This window comes from Lemur catta, chromosome 1 (genome assembly GCF_020740605.2).
Source record: "Lemur catta isolate mLemCat1 chromosome 1, mLemCat1.pri, whole genome shotgun sequence".
Lineage (NCBI taxonomy): Eukaryota > Metazoa > Chordata > Mammalia > Primates > Lemuridae > Lemur > Lemur catta.
Genome location: NC_059128.1, coordinates 216,579,977 through 216,598,193, shown reverse-complemented (window position 1 = coordinate 216,598,193; position 18,217 = coordinate 216,579,977). Strand labels below are relative to the sequence as shown.

Here is an 18,217-nt window from a genome sequence, read left to right as displayed (position 1 = left end):
TCATAGGAAATTAGTTAACCAGTCCCATTCTGGGAGTGAAAAATATATGTCTACTACACCATGATCTACGGATTCAATATAAGATAGCCTTGAGTTTACAATTCTGAAATCTTTAAGATTGGCAAATGTTTTCAACATCTAGCAACTTGCTACTGTAAATAGCATTATAAATGTTGTTACACAAACCAGCAGCATAAATGCAAATTCCTAACAAATAAACCCTGTTTACATTTTGTTTGCTTTTTAACCTTTTCTTGCATTCATAGTTCTTTGAAGAGTGATAATTTTCAAAATGTGTCTAATTTAGTGGCTACCAATAACACTACAAAAAGATACAATAGCTTTTTACCTTATGATTAAGCAATGTATGTCAACCTAAAAAATATGGTAGCTCAGGATCCTTGGGCTGACATCTGTATTTAGCAATGTGACTTTTAGAATGAATATATTCAATCGATAACTATGACATTCAGATTGCATAAAAATATTTCTTTAAAAATCTGGATCCAATAAATGGATAGCATTGTTTTTGTTTTTCCAACAATCTATTAGGTATTTGGTGTGTGATGATCTTTATTTCGCAAATCTTTTTTTTTTAACATGATAAAGTCTAACTTCATACCTAACTTCTAAAAATACACTCAGAGAAAGATTTAATAGTCTTGGAAAAATCATTTGATAAAAGCCCAATGAGCATGAACACATATCAAATGATCATCTATAGCAGAAACAAACCAGACAGTCTTAAGCTGCCCATCATCAAAAGTGGTCATTTTTATGGGACGCTGATCACTGACTTTGTGAGCTTACCTCTAAGGGTGAAAACTACCGCATCCTTGAACACCGATGTGAAATCAATCCATGAATGTGAAGGTGCATTTGTGACATTATCCAGCACAGCTAAGACTGTCTTCTAGATTGGACACATCCAGAGTTCTCTAGAAAGGATTGACGTGAGGCTCTCAGGAGCTTCTTGGTTTCAAATTCTGCTCCTTCTCCCACTGGCCAGTGTTGTGATTCTACCACACACACGTTTGGGTAGAATCCTGGTTTGGGTCAAGATTTGCCCTCTGCAGGCATCCTTTACTGAGAAGTAAGCATACCATGGGAAAGGCAACATGTTAAGCTGCTACCATTCTCACCTTAACTTGACAATACTAGAAAACTCATATTTTTGACTATTACTGGGGAGCAGGGCATAAATGGAACAGGGACTTAAATTTGGAATAAAAATGAAGGGGTAATTTTGGATCTTGGTACCCGGTAGGAGACACTAACACCTCCCCAGAAGCCCAGTGGAGGAAGACAGAGTTTGGGTGTTACCTGGAGACAGAGTTGATGTCATAACAAAGGGAAAGGGTTAATCAGGGAAAAAGAAAAGATAGGGTCTCTGGTGGCCCTGACTACAGCACACGATCCCTCTATTATCATTATTCTTAACACTGCAATTAGCTTGTGGAGTATTTCTGGCCCTGGAGTAAAACCTACATCAGTTTAATAAGTCCAAGATGCTAATCAAGTCTTCTGTTTAGTTATTTTATCTACCATATTCTTAGTTCCCCTGTTGCAACCTTACCCCAATATTTACTCGGACTTTTCCTTTATTTAATTCCATGCTTTTAATGATGGCACAAGGATGCCAGTGGCTGGTTGTGTGGTTTATGGGGTAATGCTGTAATGTCTGATGTAATCCTAGGGTATAGAGATCTGCACCCCACCTTTTCCTCCCTGCTGCCATCAAGAATTCCCCTGGAACAGTATTATTAATAAAAAGTAGTTTCTTTAATTCAACACAGACTCAATAAAATGGAAGAATAAAATCATGACATTCCTTGACTTGTAGTATAAGTCTTTAAAAGTAATATGGAATACTGTTTTCTAAATATGGCATTTTAAACCAACATGTAATGATTTCTTGGCAAGGTTAAAAGGTCAAACCCCTGAAATACTTCAAAATCCAAAGGCAATGATGTAACTCTATAGAAATAACAGCCCACTCCTGCTTGTCATGTACTCCTGACAAGCAAGTAGATTCCAGAGAAATCACTGGCACTGAAACTCTGAAGAAAAAGAGCTCTCTTCTTCCCACCCACCCACATCTACAGGGGTTCAGGAACATGTGGTGTACCCCCAAATGCCTTGTAAATCAGAGTTCCTCACACTGCCTAACCAAATGCTGAATTTCCCAGTTTCTTTTCTGACAAGACAAGGAATATTAATTTAGATGTCAACCCTAGCAATTTGGGGCTCTTAACATTTCTTCCAAAGCCATATATAAATGGTTTTCCATCCCTCTGGCAAAATAGCCACCCTTAGGGAAAAGGAAAACAGTATTTATAGTCAAAGATAAAATGTGATGTGATTTTGTTAAGATCCTCTGAGGGCTCACTCCAAAGGCTACTGCTTCTTGTTCAAGCTGCCACAGCAAATCTATGCTAGTAGGGAAAAAAAAATTTCCTTGGCTCAATGATAAGATAATATCAGTAAGCAATTTATTAAAGAGCCTGCCATCCATCATTGGAATTTGGAACAATAATGATGTATTGAAAATAAGTATTCATCCTAGGTTTTTTTCCTTCCTCATAAATTCCTTCAGTTCCAATATCTCTTCAGTAAATTGTTACTAGTATTTTGCTCTTTGTCCTTTTGGAAACAAGCCCAGGAATGAGAAGGCACCAACAGCAGCTGACACAAACCCAATGGTACTTATTGCTCGGTTGGCCTGTAAGGAAACAAGAAACAAATAAAAATCATCTTATTCTAAAGTCATCTCTATGTCCTAAACAAAGCTTTAGCTTGTTTCTTAAACAGATGATCTGTTTTAATACACAATGGATACATTTAAAGTTCAACCCCAAATTAAAGTCTTACATAAAGATGAAGAAATAGATTTATATTTTTTATAATTATGCCAAAGACATAAATACACAACAGTATATATATATATATATATATATATATATATATTCCTTATGTTTTTAAGGCACCTGACAGTTTATAAACTCATACACAAGGTTCCCATTAATCTTCATAGTACACTGGTGAAAGAGGTGGCACTTCTCCTGTTTTGTAAAACTTAGGATTTGCCTGCGGTCATACCACCAAGATGTTTAGATAGGTTGAGTCTTCTGAAACACACACTTTGGTTGTGTTGGGTATCGTGTGTGTGTGTGTGTGTGTGTGTGTGTGTGTGTGTGTGTGTATATTTCTCTGACTACAGAATGTCTTTAGTAAACTAATTCAGGGATGTGAACTGAGCTAAATACCTATAACCTCTTTTTTGGTAAGCATTGTTTATATTCTGATGAACAAGCTTCAAGAAAAGTCAATAATGATGTTAATTGCCCTGTCAAAAATTAATTTCTCAGGTAGACAAAAATAAAATAAACCATTCTTAAGATCAATTGTCCATAAATGAGTTCAGACATTTACAGCTTTAAGGGTATTAATCATCATCATGATGAGGGATCTAATAAATATTCATAGTTTTCATGGCACTCAACTAATATTACCTTCCAGCCGCATGGGTTTGAGTGCAATTTTATGACCCAAAGGTCACATTCAAACACTTCAGATTCATCAGGTGTTCTTAAATCATCAGGTATTCTTAAACCCAGAGAACAAATATTGTTTTCAGAATGAAAAACATTTGTTCTCTGGGATTTAGGAATCAGATCTTTCAAATAAAGCAAAATAGTTTTTCAAATGATTCTGGGGACAAGTCCAAGGGCTGGAAAACCTGGCCCAGCTCATATTTAAGCATGCCCTCTGTCTAACCTGCAGGCTTCACTGAGCCTGCCACCCACATATTACTGCAACACGATGCTATACCTCCCTAATGCAGCTTCCCTGTTGAGAATAGGTGGCAAGAGCCAGGGCCAGGAAAGAGGCACAAGGTAGAAGAATTAGCTCCATGTGTTTGCATCATGTTTCACTCCACTATATGACCCTGTAGTGTCCAGGAAAAAGGCCTATAATTGTGATTCCCTGACTCTGCTCCAGCCCCCAGCTGCCAGGGAGAACAACTTGGCCTTAGCCCTGATGAATCTTATTTTAGTTTATAATTTCAATTTTATTATTTGGTTAGTTATTTATTTTATATTTATAATTTTAATTAATCACTACCTAATTATTTCCCAGGAGAGAAACAGAATTCATTACAGCACAGCACTACCCACATGGCATATAGGGGGAAAAGGAAGCAGGGAGATGCAGGATATGGGATAAATCCTAAAGAGGGGGCAGGATCAACAATTAAACAGATCAAGATTATAAATCCAGCTCAAACCTAGCAGAATTCCAGGTAGCTGATGAAATCCCAAGAATGTCAGATACAAGGAAAGGTGGTAGTTAATGAAAAATATGAAAGTACAACCGATATCTTTAAAAAACAGAGGGGTCAAATGACATAAGGGTACAGCCCTGTGAAGATGGCAGGATCCTGTAAACTGGATGACCCCAGCTAGATGCAAGCCTAGCTGACTAGGTTATCTTTTAGCCTCTAGAAACACAAGATGTTAGAGAAATCCTGTAAATCTATGAGGCCTGGGGAAGGGATGAGCATCCTGACTCCAAATCAGCATTCCCTGGGATCATACAAGCCAGATAATAAAGCCACTTCTGGCAGTGCATGCAGTTTCCTAAATCCCAAATATTTACTTATTTCAAGTCTCATTCTAGATAACAAAATCCCAGGTAACTGGAAAAATCCCTTAGAGTTACACAAAATGGGATCTGACCTGCAAGATTGTAACATCTCAGTATATTCTTGGTGAAGCAGAATGCACAAGAGCTTTTCCTTCATGGCTTACTTAGGATTATAAGATCACCAAATCCGACTCTGCACACTTTATCCTTTACAGGGCTTTCTGTCTGTGAGCCATAATAAAGGCCTCATTCTGAGTATCTGTACATGCCCAGTGAAACATCAGCTGAATCTGAAGGGGCTGTGTCTAGACATCAATGGTGTGGGGTCACAGATGACTGCAGGGTTTATTAGAATGCTCTTTCCTGAGACACTAAGGCTGTAGTGGCGCATTGATGCACATTCAGGGTGTTCACATGCTGCCTCATCCAGGCCTATTCAAGAGTACAGCCATCTTAGAACAAGACAGACACTGTTAATAACTTGTTTGGACTATAACAGCAAAATATATTGGTTTAAGATATTTTTAAAAATGCAGAAAAGATAAGCAACAGACTAGAAAAAAACATTTGCAAAAGACAAATCTGATAAAGGATTGTTATCCAAAATATATAAAGAATTTTTAAAATTCAACAATAGGAAAATGAACAACCCAATTAAAAACACTCAAAAGACTATTAAGTGACACATCACCAAAGATTATATGCACATGGAAAATAAGCACATGAAAAGATATTCAATATCACATGTAGTTAGGCAACTGCAAATTAAAACAATGAGATACCACTACATGCCTATAAAAGGGCTAAGTCTAAAACACTGACAATATCAAATGCTGGCAAGGATGTGGAACTCATTCATTGCTGCTCATAATGAAAAATGGTATAGCCAGCGGTTTCTTACAAAACGAAGCACATTTTAGCCATATGATCTGGCAATTATGTTCCTTGGTATCTACCCAAAGGAGCGAAACACTTATGACCCTACAAAAACCTGTGTAAGGATATTTATAGTAGTTTTATTCTTAATTGCCAAAACCTGGAAGCAACCAAGATGTCCTTCAATAGGTGAATGGATAAATAAACTGTGGTAGATTGATACAATGGAGTATTATTCAGTACTAAAAAGAAATTAGTTATCAAGCCAGTACATGGAGAAACTAAGTGAAAGAAGCCAATCTGAAAAGGCTACATACTGCATGATTTCAGCTATATGACATTCTGGAAAAGGCAAAACTATAACCACATTTTTACAAATTTCCTCATTTTTCTACCATTTTATTGAAATCTGATTGCTGTGCAAAAAGCTATAGATATTTAATATATTCAACTTGATGTGTTCAGAGTAAGTATACACCCATGAAACCAACATCACAACCAATGCCATAAACTTATCCATCACCTCCAAAGTTTCCTCCCATACCCTTTTTTGATTTTTGTGATATTGTTTCATATTTTTTGTTGTGTTAATTTTTTCCTTTTGTCATAAGAACACCCTCTTAGCAAAATTTTAAGTATAAAACATAGCATTGTTAATCATAGCCCCCCCATGTTTTCCAGGATATATCAACAACTTATTTATCTTGCATAACAGAAACTTCATACCTTTTGATCAACACCTCCATATTTCCAAAAATTAAATAAATAAATAAATGAAAATTGCTTGTTGGCAGTGAATAACTTTGTCATTAAAGAAGAGGAATGGAACCTATTTCCTAGCTATACCACTAGCTTTCAGTGCAAAGGTGAGCAAGAATTCATGTCCTCTGTTATAGCTCTAAAGCAATTTATTGTCGCATGTGAATATAACATTCATTACATTAATGTGTTTCCTAATAAGAATGAACTTCCAATTAAATTATTTCCTAATGAAAACAAATGTATCCTTTTGTTATGTTCTATCTCCCACACTTCCAAGCTTCTGTGAGAAGAACTGTAACCTCATTTCTTAGGATAGAAGTTTATATAACTGATCCACCATTTCAAGATACTGGAAGCCTTGAATCGATTTGAGTTATTAAAATATTATGGTTTTTTTCTTCAAATATTTAGTCTTCTTTTAAAGGTTTTCATAGGTAACAAGTCTCAGGAATTTAAAATCTATTAAATTATTTTTGATATTTTAATTTTTAAAAACACTTTTATATGTATTTTAGATGAAGAGGGACTTCTTGATAATAGTGTTACATATTCATTTTCTTATATCACCTCTTTAATACATCTTTGGTTTAAAACATCAGTGATAGAACTGGATTGGTGGGATGATAGGCAGGGAAAGGGTAACTGAATTAGGCATGCTGTTATTTATCATTAGGAATCTGACATACTATAAAACAGTGGTGGTAATTGACAAAATTGCAAGGTACTTAAAAAAAATAAAGTCAAGTAATCCGTGAGAAGTCATCCCAAAGATTAATGAATGAAAGGATTTACTTAAAAGTACAAAAATTTCACCGAAACTAGCATTATAAGGATATAGAAAACATTCACAAACCCACTGAGATGTGTCATCAGTAGGCCTACGTCCACCCGTGAAAAAGAATCTCAGAATGACCATCTACGTTTTTGGCAAATGAACTCCTACTCAAAAATGTCAACCTCCATTCCAAGATATTCTTTTCAGTAGATGAGGTTACGCATTTGCGACTGCTGTATGGTGGAGTAATGGGAAAAACACTGAAAGACTGAAGCCAATGAGACTGACAGAAAGCAACTTCAAGGCCCTTCTAGCCCCAAATTCAGGAAATCCATGTTCTTGCCTCAGTTTGGGCATTAACTTGCTGCATGAACTCGGACAACTCAATTCCTTTCTTTGTCCTTCAGTGCTCTCATATTGTCTTGTTCTTTCCATTTTGTTTGAGGCCTGGGAACCTTATAATAGCCCATAGTTATTATTTTCTCAATGTAAGAAACTTATTATATTTCCTAAAGAAAACTCACCTGCTCTGAAACTCCTTCTCCATATCGAAGCAAAGTCACAAAATGCTCACAGTTGTTGACAAATAAGTCATACGCCACCTCCTGTCCAATAACAAACTCTGACCGTTGTATGACTTCTTCCACGGGGAGAGGCGGGTATGTTTCATCGTATTTATTGTTTACTCTATATGTGTCATTTCCCACAACATCCTTCAAGAGCTGCATCTTCACCAGGGCCTTTGTGCTGAACACAGACTTGGCGCTGGTAAATGGCATGGGAACACCATCTATAAGGAGAATTCCGGTTAGCAAGGCACAGTGACTCAGTCCAGTGAACTCCAACACCATCTAAAGACTTTGGAAATGCTGGGATGTCTAAACATAGTTCTGCTCTTAATTTACCATCAAACCAAAAACCACTTAATCTTATCAGCCTCAAGCCCTCATTCTATAATTTATCAATAACACTTAGTCAAAATTATATGAGTGAGAACATAAGAAAAACTTTTTGAAAATGTATCATATCCCCATAAAACAAATTTGGTGAAAACACTCTTCCCATTCTTGGGGAATAAGTTCTCTGTCAGTTGGTATTATTATTAGAGATACTGGTCTATGATTCTAACATAGTACAGATAAGATTATTGCCCACTTTTTCTATAAAGCAGTTTCTTTCTCAGCATCTGAACCCTTCCAAACTAATACTGAAGAACTTAGCAGTAGTGCCTTATGATTAGTAGGCTCATCCTAGTGCCTAAGCTGCACTCCTCATACTTACCGCCCCTTTTTACACTTGTTTTTTTTCAGTTAGGCTTCAATTTGGAATCTACTTTCCTGTTCTGAAACCTGCATGGTACCCCAGTACTTTGAGGGGTCAGTTGGCGTCTGGGGCCCTGCTTTTCTCTTGCCAGTTCCTTTGGCCAAGAAACTATGTCGTGAACCTGAAGCTAACCTGGTAGGCACCATCCACCAGATGTGGCCCCAGGCTGTGTCCTACCCACCTATCACAATGTCCCATGCCCCACACTCCACCTTAGCTGCCTCTACTGATAAGCATTTGCTTAGACTACCAGGGAACTTTGCACAATGGCCTGCCATGTCAGTTCTTGTGGTTGGGCAGACAATTCCTCAGGGCACAGATCTAATGCCAGGCCCGGGTCCCTCTCAAACTGTCCACAACTGCTATGTTTGGCTATGTCCAGTCGAATCATGAGAGGAAGGGTCTCTACATAACTAGTATTTAGAAACATTCCCTTTTAGTAATGACCAAAACCAAAATTTCTTTTCTGCTACTTTTTTTGTCTACCTTCTTTCTCACTGGAGCAGCATTTCCAGTCTAAGTTCTTACACATTACAAGTCTTTACAGCATGTATATCCTAGTTAGGATTACTAATTTTTTTTTTTTTAGTAGCCCAATGCAAAAATGAGGAAATTGAAGATTGGAGAGGTAAAATGGCTTGGAAAATATCACAGTATACTTAACAATAAAATTAAATTTCAGTTCAATTCTGGAACTGAATTTCAATCTACAGGGTCAAAGCTCAATGCTTGAACCACATTAATATGAAGTTTAAGACATGAAAATAAGGAAACAGTACCAAAATCTCATATTATTTTCCAAATGTGAAAACCGCAGAGTTAATGTAGATACTAATCATTGGACCCTGGAAACTAACTGCTCTGAATCATGAATGTCATTTTATTTGCCATTTCCATTTACAATATTCTAGAACAAGAGGCAAATATCTAAAAATGTTATAACCACCATCTGATAGTAAGACTTAGACCTATAAAGACTTCTCTTTAAAGGTACCTTAAAAAATTAAAACTCCAGGTTATTTGTTATTTGCATACACTGTTCTTAATAAATTAATTTGTGCTCATTTTTAAACATTTATATAATACAGAAAAATTAAGCATAAACATGTAAGTAAAAATCACCCATTATCCTACTACTAAGAAATAGCTACTATTATTCTTTTGATGTATTTTGATTATGACTTTTAGTAACACATGGGTATAGGTGTGTGGATTCATGTACATACAGATTTTTTTGCAACTGGGTATCATATTACATATTGTATTTTAATCTGAAATTTTCAAATAAATATTATATCAAGACCATCTCCCATGCAATTAAACATGTTTAGAAATAGGAATGTTTTTTTTTTCAGAGACAAGGTCTCACTCCGTCCCCAGGCTGGAGTGCAGGGGCACGATCATAGCTTACTGCAGCCTTGAACTCCTGGGCTCAAGGGATCCTCCTGCCTCAGCCTCCCAAATTGACAGGACTAGAGGTACACACCACCATGACCACCTGAGATGGTGAGTTTTGATAATGGTCAAATCCCTAGATCCTGGTGTCTCTGAGTCCAGCACTACCTCTACCCTTTCTGCAGTTTCTTTCAGTGAAACAATGAAGATTCCTCAGTGGGTATTAGATACCTAACATTCTGTGGCTAAACCATGGTTTGTTTAACCATTCTCCTATTGAACATAAGCCACTGTCTACTTTTTAAACCATTATATGTGAAATAGAAGTCAATACCCTTATACAGAAATGTTTGTTCACATCTAAATATTTCCCTAGACTAGATTCCTAGAAGTACAATTACACGGTCAGAGTATATGAACTCTTTTAAGACTCTTAATATATACTGTTAAATTGTTTTTGTGAATGACTTTATTAATTTATATTTCTATCAGTAATATCTTTATGTTCATTTTACTATACCTTTATCAACACTGATTGTTAGCACTTTTAACTGTTGCTAATGAGATAGGCATGAAATATGTCATTGTTTTGTTTTATGATTCCTAGATGACTAGAAAGTTGAAATTTTTAAAAAGGTATGTTAACTATTGTTTTTATTTCTTTTAGAAACTGTTCACAATTCTTTACCTGTTTGTTGGTTGGGATTTTGGTATTTTCTGTCCCCTCAGCCTGGCATATTCTTTCCTCAGGTATCATCTGACTGGTTTCTTCAAGTTTTTTCCTCAAATGTTACCTTCCTGTGAAATTTTCCTGACCATTTAATATCACAGCACTCCCACTTCCTACCACCCCACCCCTAGTACTTCTCATTCCACCTCCTCGATTTATTTTTCCATATCACATATCTTCATTCTAACATTCATTTCCATAATTTGTTCATGTCTCTCTCTCCCCACTAAAATGTAAGCTTCACCCACAGAGACATGTCTCTGTATCCCCAGCACCTGGAATAGCATTCAGCACATACTAGGTTATCTGTAAATAGGTGTTAAATAAATTAAAACAATCTATTTGTGTGATACATAAAGACATTGAACCTTGTGTTTATGGCAAACATTTTCCCTAGTTGGTTATTTACCCTTTAATTGTGATTTTTTAAAAAAATCCAGAGGTTTTAAGCATCACATGTACTCACCAGAAAATTGGTTTCCCTGATCATCATCTAAATGCACATCGGGGAAGGATACCAATTGGATATCAGACTGAGGGGGGGGGGGCGGGGCGAGGGGGGGGGGAAGGGTGTATGCCTACATGATGAGTGCATTGCGCACCGTCTGGGGAATGGTCATGCTTGAAGGTGCTGACCCGGGGAGGTGGGGGATGGGGGGAAGGGATGGAGGTATGACTACATGGTGAGTGCCAGGCGCACTGTCTGGAGAATGGACACGCTTGAGGCTCTGACTCAGGGGGATGGGCGGGACACGGACAATGTATATAACCTGAGCTTTTGTACCCCCATGAAGAGCTGAAATAAAAAAAAAAATCCAGAGGTTTTAAAATTTAATGTTAATTGGCCTTTGTGATTTCTTCAATGCCACTTTGATATTAAAATGTCCTTCCCTAAATCTATATTAGTTGGATTTACCTACATTTGTTTTGTTTTATCATTTTGTTCATAATTTCTTCTCATAACAAGAAAACTAAAAAGCTCCTAGGAGCCTGTGGAAATAAAGCTTACCTACAGGCGCTATATTGATAACATAACCATCGCCCAAGTACAGCGCCCAGTGCTGATAGCCAGGACGGAACACTTCAATTAAGTCCCCTGGGTGGGGGTTGCCAGGGTAGCTCAAACTGAAGCAGTCCTTAAACGCCATCTGCAATGATAAAAACAAAGAGCATCTAGCTGGCATAACTTGCCCAAAGAGAATCGGTTTAAGACTTCCATAGAAGCAGAAGGTTATGGAATTTATTGAGACTGCACTCCTTATTAAAGACTTAGACTCAAGCCACTGTCTTTTTCTTTGAATGATTCCAACACTGAATTATGTGTTTACAGTAGACAACTGAGGAAAGAATTTGTCTGCTATTGCTTAATTTTCTATAGTGATGCTTCTCATCCTGATCAATTTTAGAACTCCTTTATTACATTAAATAACAAGCATTTTATATTTTTTTCTTTAAATGCAGACATTTATGGACAATACAACTTGAGATTTCAAAAATATTAAAGATTAAATATTAAAATATGCCCTATTTGGAATAGGGGAAATAAAAAGAAAGTAAATTTGTAATATATATCTGTTTTGCTAAGTAAATGTTCAGTCCATGACTACACAAAAAGCTATAATAAAGTATCTATATGCTTGCACTTATTTAGCATGAAAAAATCAGGATTCAGGAACATAAGAACAGAAATCTTTCAGCCTTCTATACAGCAACATAGTAAAATCATGGAGCAGAGGTATGGGAGGATGCTAATAGTCTGTGAATATTAAAACTGTGAAAAAAATAACTTGTATTACAAAACTTACTTTGTCATTTAATTTATGCAGAGATAAGTTCCAGACTCAGATGGATGTCCAGCCAGATATTCAGATATAATATAGGACACAGGACATTTCTGTCTTGTTCAGAACTATACCACGTGCATGTCTAGGCACTCTGGCTTCTACCCACTAAATCTTAGCAAATGCCCTCTGTCACTGGAACAATCACAACTGCTACAACAGGTTTTCACCATCCATTTTTCTTCATGCCCCACTTACTCTCTGATTCTTCATTTACTGATTCCAGACACTACGCAAGGTGGTCAACAGTAAAAGGAGGACAATTTGGAAAGTTGGGGCGGTCATAATATTGAGAATAAGTTTGAAAATTCTAAGTTTGGTGAGTGTTTTTCTTTTAAATCAATACTTTTCAGAAAGAACATAGTTTCTGACAGTTAATTTTTATGGAAAATTATGTTTTATATGTATGGCATAGAAATTGAATGACTCAGCAAGAGGAAATTATGTATATCTATCAACAAAGGGAGATTTAATGCTATTAATATATCCATATTGAATCTCTAATTGACAACAGGTTGTTCCTCATCATTTCACTCTAATGCAGATATGTACACTCATTTACAAAATCACTCCAACTGCCAGAAATGGAAACTTCCAAATCATCCAAATTATAATAACATAGGCTAAGAGCTTGGGAATACAGACTGTCATTTCTCTGGCACTCTAAAACGTTTTTTTTTTTTTTTTTTTTTTACAACAATTAATATTGGAAGGGTGTTTTCCCAAGTATTTATATGCCATCTGTTGAAAACTTCAATCATCACACTGTTACAGAAATGTGGCCAAATGTATGCTGTCCATCTGTTGAAAAATAACTATTAAAACAACTTTATGGAAACCATTGAGTCTAACCACCCTCTCAAATTTGTTTGAGTCTTATTAATGTGGCAGTTCACAATTTGGCCATGTGGGTACTAAAAGGAAAAATAGATAATATACTGTGACATAAACAAACACATTTCCTATGAATAGGAATTAGCAAGCACACACAGCTGCCTACTAGAGTTCGAAGACCTAGCCAAAGCTTATAATAACAACTACCATTTGAACAGGGACCACTTTGTAGTGTAATATCTTTTTTCAAATGCACTACCTCAATTAACCCTATTTAGTTACAAAAAACCCACAACTATCTGAGTTTATTATGTTATTATCCCATTTTATAGATTAAAAGCTACAGTAGCAAATGCCAACTTTTGGAAAATACCCATTGAAACCCTTATATTATAAAATACAGAGGGAAAATAACTAGACCAGGTGTTAATGATGTGAGCTATTCTCTTAGTCTTCTACTTGATACTTACTAGTTCTATAGCTTTGAGCATGTTGTTCAGACTGTCAGTCTCCTCATTTTGAAGACAGACTAAGAATACAGGGCTTGCAAGTCACCCTTGGGAACTGGTAAAAACTGTTGTCAACAGTCTGTGAATTGGCAAGAGCTGTATAGGTGGATGATGACAGAGAGTGGCTATTCATACAGGTTGATATTGGTTCACGGTTTATGTGGGATTTTAGTTCCTTATCCTCTCTCCCTGCCACGATAATTCTGTGAGATGGATTATTCCACTGTAAAATTTTAATATATTTAACAAAGTTTCAATTTCTGACATATGCTTTGTAAACTAAGTGATAAAGTGTAGGTTAATTAATTTCATAAAGCCTATCATATTTCTAAAGAGAAATGATAGGACACCAAGGAAAGTATTTCATATGAGTAAACCCTCAAGAAACTAAGTCAGGAACCTAAAGGCTAATATGTAATGGGAAAAGTGAGTTTTGACACTGAACACTCAGAATTGTAGGTCTTCAAAATTGTTTGTAGCAGTGGGGATGTTTTATCAAACCATGTATCAGACAGAACCACAAAAATATAAAATATAAAAAGCAGCACTTCCCTGGATAAAGTCATGAAGGGCATGAGAGCCCCACCTGCCCTTTTTCCCCAGTGTTGCTGCTACTGAGGCTTCATGGGACCCCAGAACTTCTAGGAATATAGCTTAAATAACACCCATCTAGTCCTACCCCGATTCCCTCATTTTTAGGATAAAGGAAAAGAACTAGGCAGGTAATTTGACTGGCCAAGGTCATATGCTATTATACAAAAGATTTTCAACAATTGGTGCTGAAGAAAATGCATATCCATAGGCAATAAATAAATAAATCTTGACTTAGATCTCATACCTTATACAAAAATTATTTCAAAATGGATCATAGCCTTAAATGTAAAACCATAAAATATAGGGGAAATCTTAAGAGAAAATTCTCAGGGTCTAGAGTTGAAAAGGTTTAGATGACACCAAAAGTATGATCCATAACAGGAAAAATTGATAAATTGGCTGTCCTCAAGATTAAAAACTTTTGCATTACAAAATATTCTGTTAGGAAGATGAAAAGACAAGCTTCAGAATGGAAGAAAATATTTGCAGACTACAGATCTGAGAAAGGACTAGCACCCTTTTGGCAATTTCTTTATAAATTTAACTTGTAACCACTATATAATCCAGCAATCACACTTATAGGCATTTAACCTAGAGAATAAAGACAATTCAAAATGGATATTCACACTATCACCCATACATGAATGTTTATAGCAGCTTTATTCATCATAGCCCCAAACTGGGAACAACCCAGATGACTTTCAACAGGTGAGTGGTTTAAAAAATTGTGTTACACGCATACCACAGAATACTTATTAAGGAATAAAAAGGAACAAACTATTGATACATGTAACAACTTGAATGATCTCAAGAGAATTATGCTGAGTGAAAAAAATGACAAAATGTCACATACTGTATGATTCCATTTGTATAACATTCTTGAAATGAAGAAATTATAAAAATAGAGAACAGATAATGGTTGCCAGGGGTTAAGAAAGTGGAGGAAGTGGGGGGAGGGAAGTAAATCTGGCTATAAAAGGGCAACCCATGTGGGATTCTAGTAGTGATGAAATGTTCTGTCAGAGTGGTTAGCAATTGTGACCTAATTACTTTGAACATCATTTTACAGATGAGCAAACTGAGACTCAGATGACTTAGGTCCCAGACCTAAATTCACACAGGCAGTAAATGACAAAACTGGAATTCAACTTCAGGTCTATCTTCTTACTCCAGACTTCATGCTCTTTCCTTGTATCACTGATTAACATCATTAACCAAGGGAATTGCTGCCAAACAACATTTCATCTTTTCCCTCTTCTCAAATGCCCATTAGATGGAGAAGCTGCAAAAGCACACAAATATATATATTTCATATAATAAGACAGGAAGTTTTTAAACATTCATATGCAGAACCAGCAAGTAATGGGAAGTGGAGTCTTGCTGGGAAATCCCTGTTTCTTATCTGTTAAGGAGGTGTCAGGTGGAGCTAGACTCAGATCTTAGGCAGATGGCTATAACCTGTCTGACTGGGTATTTTGATTTATATGGATCACATTTACTAATCTCATTCAGGCACAGACGTGTAATGTAGTGCTTCATAAGTATGAGGTAACACAAAACCAATTAAAGATACATGTATAAAATTCTCTACTACAATCTTTAAGGTAATGTTTCATCCATCTACACAAAATTGTATGAATAGTTTGTAATGAAGAGTGATATTAAGGTAAGTCTGTAATCTTTCTATAAGAAATTTCCCATTTCAACTGCCAAAAGAGGCTTCTCTCTTTACAGCTCCATGTTGGTCCCTGGGGATGCATCAAAAAATAAATGCTCCCTGCACAGATAGGGACAGGTTGATTAACTGCTGCTCATGTCCAAGAGGCCACCTGTGTTACAGGAATACCAAGAGCACTTTTTGCCAACTACTCCCAAGAATGCTATTAGAAGTCTGAAACACGACCACAGGTGATTATACGCTGCCCCTAGTCCAACAGTCTCCCAATTCAATTTAGACCTTGTCCCATTCCGGATGTTATTTTTCATCCATAAACCTGCTATATTGAGATGCTTCCATGAAGCCCTGTGATCCTAGATTGGCTAATTCGCAGACCCTCAGGGCTGAAATGATCTTTGGTCCAGCACTCTCGCTCTACAACTGAGGGTTCCACTCCTGGCCCAAGTTAACTATCTACCCTCTGTCACAGCACTGTCACACTCTGCTCGGCATTCTTCCCATGCTTCCCTCGACTGACTTCCCCATTTTGCCCTCTCTGTAACTCTATCATCTTGGCCTCCTTATTCAAAATTCCCACATTCTAGGCAAACCAAACTGTTCATTATTCTTCACGCTCAGGAGTTCTGTTTTGTTTTTTTCTAATACCGAAACTTCTACCTGAAATGCCCATTTCCAAATGTCCCCAAATGACCCACTCTAAAAGATCCAGGTAAGATGCCATCTCCTCCCCTAGGTCTTCCTCCAGTCAGCCAGAACTGCGTCTCCTTCTGAGTTTCCACAGCTGCCTACACCTTCGGCAGCTACGGGGAATTTTCTCTTCGGCTCTATATGGGGGGCTGCTTCCTGTTTACCTCCACACTTTTAGTATCTAGCAGAGTGCCCGGTACAAATAACCACGGAGCAAGTGGAGGAATGAGGGACCTAAGCCCAGGGAGGATATGAGTGGCTGCGTTTTTCCAGCCCATGAGTCCTATTAATAGTTCCGAATGCCAAAGGAATACCACCATCCAGGTTTCCGAAATCTCATATGATAATAATTACTTGTATTATTAGTCATATTCACTTCAGAGAGGACAGCAGGTTTAAAAGGCTTTGGTAAACAGACTGGGTTTCTAGCCCCAGTTCTGCCACTGAATAGCTGTGTGACTTGGAGAAGCCAGTCTCTCCACGTGGACGCAGTCCCCCCATTTGTGAATAAAAGAGGAGGATGATTGAGATAAGATGTTCTCTAATCATTCGAACTTTTCCGTTTGGCAGTTGGTTAAAACATGGTCGCCCGGGGGCCTCGAGGTCCTCCCTCCCTTGGCCCAGCACACCTCACTCATAAGCCCGGGTCGTCCTCCAGCACCCTCCTGCTAGCGGCCACGGGACGACTCCATCTGCGCCCGGGAGAGGCCAAGGCGGCAGCAGCCCACCACCACTCGGGGCCGCCCTGCAGGGCCCACGCCGGCCCCAGCCCCGCCGCGCGGAGAGGCTCCGGCGACCCCTCAGCGGGTCCAAGACGGCGGCGTGCAGCGGCGCCAACGCGCAGGGCCCGGCGCCCGACGCTGCCGCGCACGCTCCGCGTCCGGGCTCTGGGCAGCCGCCCGCTGGGCCCGTGGGGGCGGGGCGCGGGCGCTCCGGCGGGGCCGTCCGCCGCCTGGAGCAACTCACCGCCCGGCCGCTGGGGGCGTCCGCGTTCGTGCGCCCTTACACACCCGCCGCCGCGCACTCGCCGCCGTCGCCGCCGCCTCCCCTCAGGGAGCGCCCGCCGCACCTGCCCTCAGCGTGCCCACGGGCGCACACGCAAAGCCAGCCGGCGAAGTGCAGCCCCAGCACGGTAGCTAACCAGTTACAGCCCTCTCGGCCATTTGGGAATTACTGCTTCAAACTTTTATGGTAGCAGGCACTGTGCTACCCGCTGGGGTTATGAAGATACTCGGTTTCGTTAGGCCCAGAAGTGTTTGGTCCACGCATCATGGATACGCACTACGCCCGCTAGAAGTACGCGCTCTTCTAGCTCGACACAAATTCCTTCAGGGAGGAAGGGATCCTGGTCCTTGAGCCCTAAGAAAGCCTCTTGGTCTTTGAGTCAGCAAAGGGTGGGGAAAGGAGTGGTCCTAAAACATCACGCTGCGCACACACTGTGTGCTTGTGAGCCTGCCCGATCGTCGCTCAAGGGCTTTGATGCGCTGATGCTTCCTTTGGACTCCTTCCTGTCAGTACCCCCAGCCCGAGATCAACTTCAGAGTGAGGAGAAGGGAGAAACGAGAA

General features: G+C 38.5%; 1 protein-coding gene across 1 annotated transcript; it reads right to left on the bottom strand.

Moving 5' to 3' along the window:
- Window positions 1–2,470: 2,470 nt before the first annotated feature.
- On the bottom strand, window positions 2,471–17,496 carry PLAAT1 (phospholipase A and acyltransferase 1). The gene is made up of 4 exons (XM_045539946.1): window positions 17,281–17,496; window positions 11,518–11,656; window positions 7,585–7,850; window positions 2,471–2,722 (listed from the first exon to the last, which is right to left on the bottom strand). Exons 1-4 carry the CDS (start codon window positions 17,287–17,289, stop codon window positions 2,624–2,626), a joined length of 513 nt encoding a protein of 170 aa, XP_045395902.1. The 5' UTR covers window positions 17,290–17,496; the 3' UTR covers window positions 2,471–2,623.
- Window positions 17,497–18,217: the final 721 nt, after the last annotated feature.

Bases quoted from the DNA above. Each gene is read 5' to 3' on its own strand.
- PLAAT1 (XM_045539946.1), bottom strand. The intron at 7,851-11,517 runs GTAAGCTTTATT...TTCTCCTTATAG, and splicing joins TATCAATATAGCGCCTGTAG to ATGGTGTTCCCATGCCATTT. The intron at 2,723-7,584 runs GTGAGTTTTCTT...GTTTCCTTACAG, and splicing joins GAGAAGGAGTTTCAGAGCAG to GCCAACCGAGCAATAAGTAC.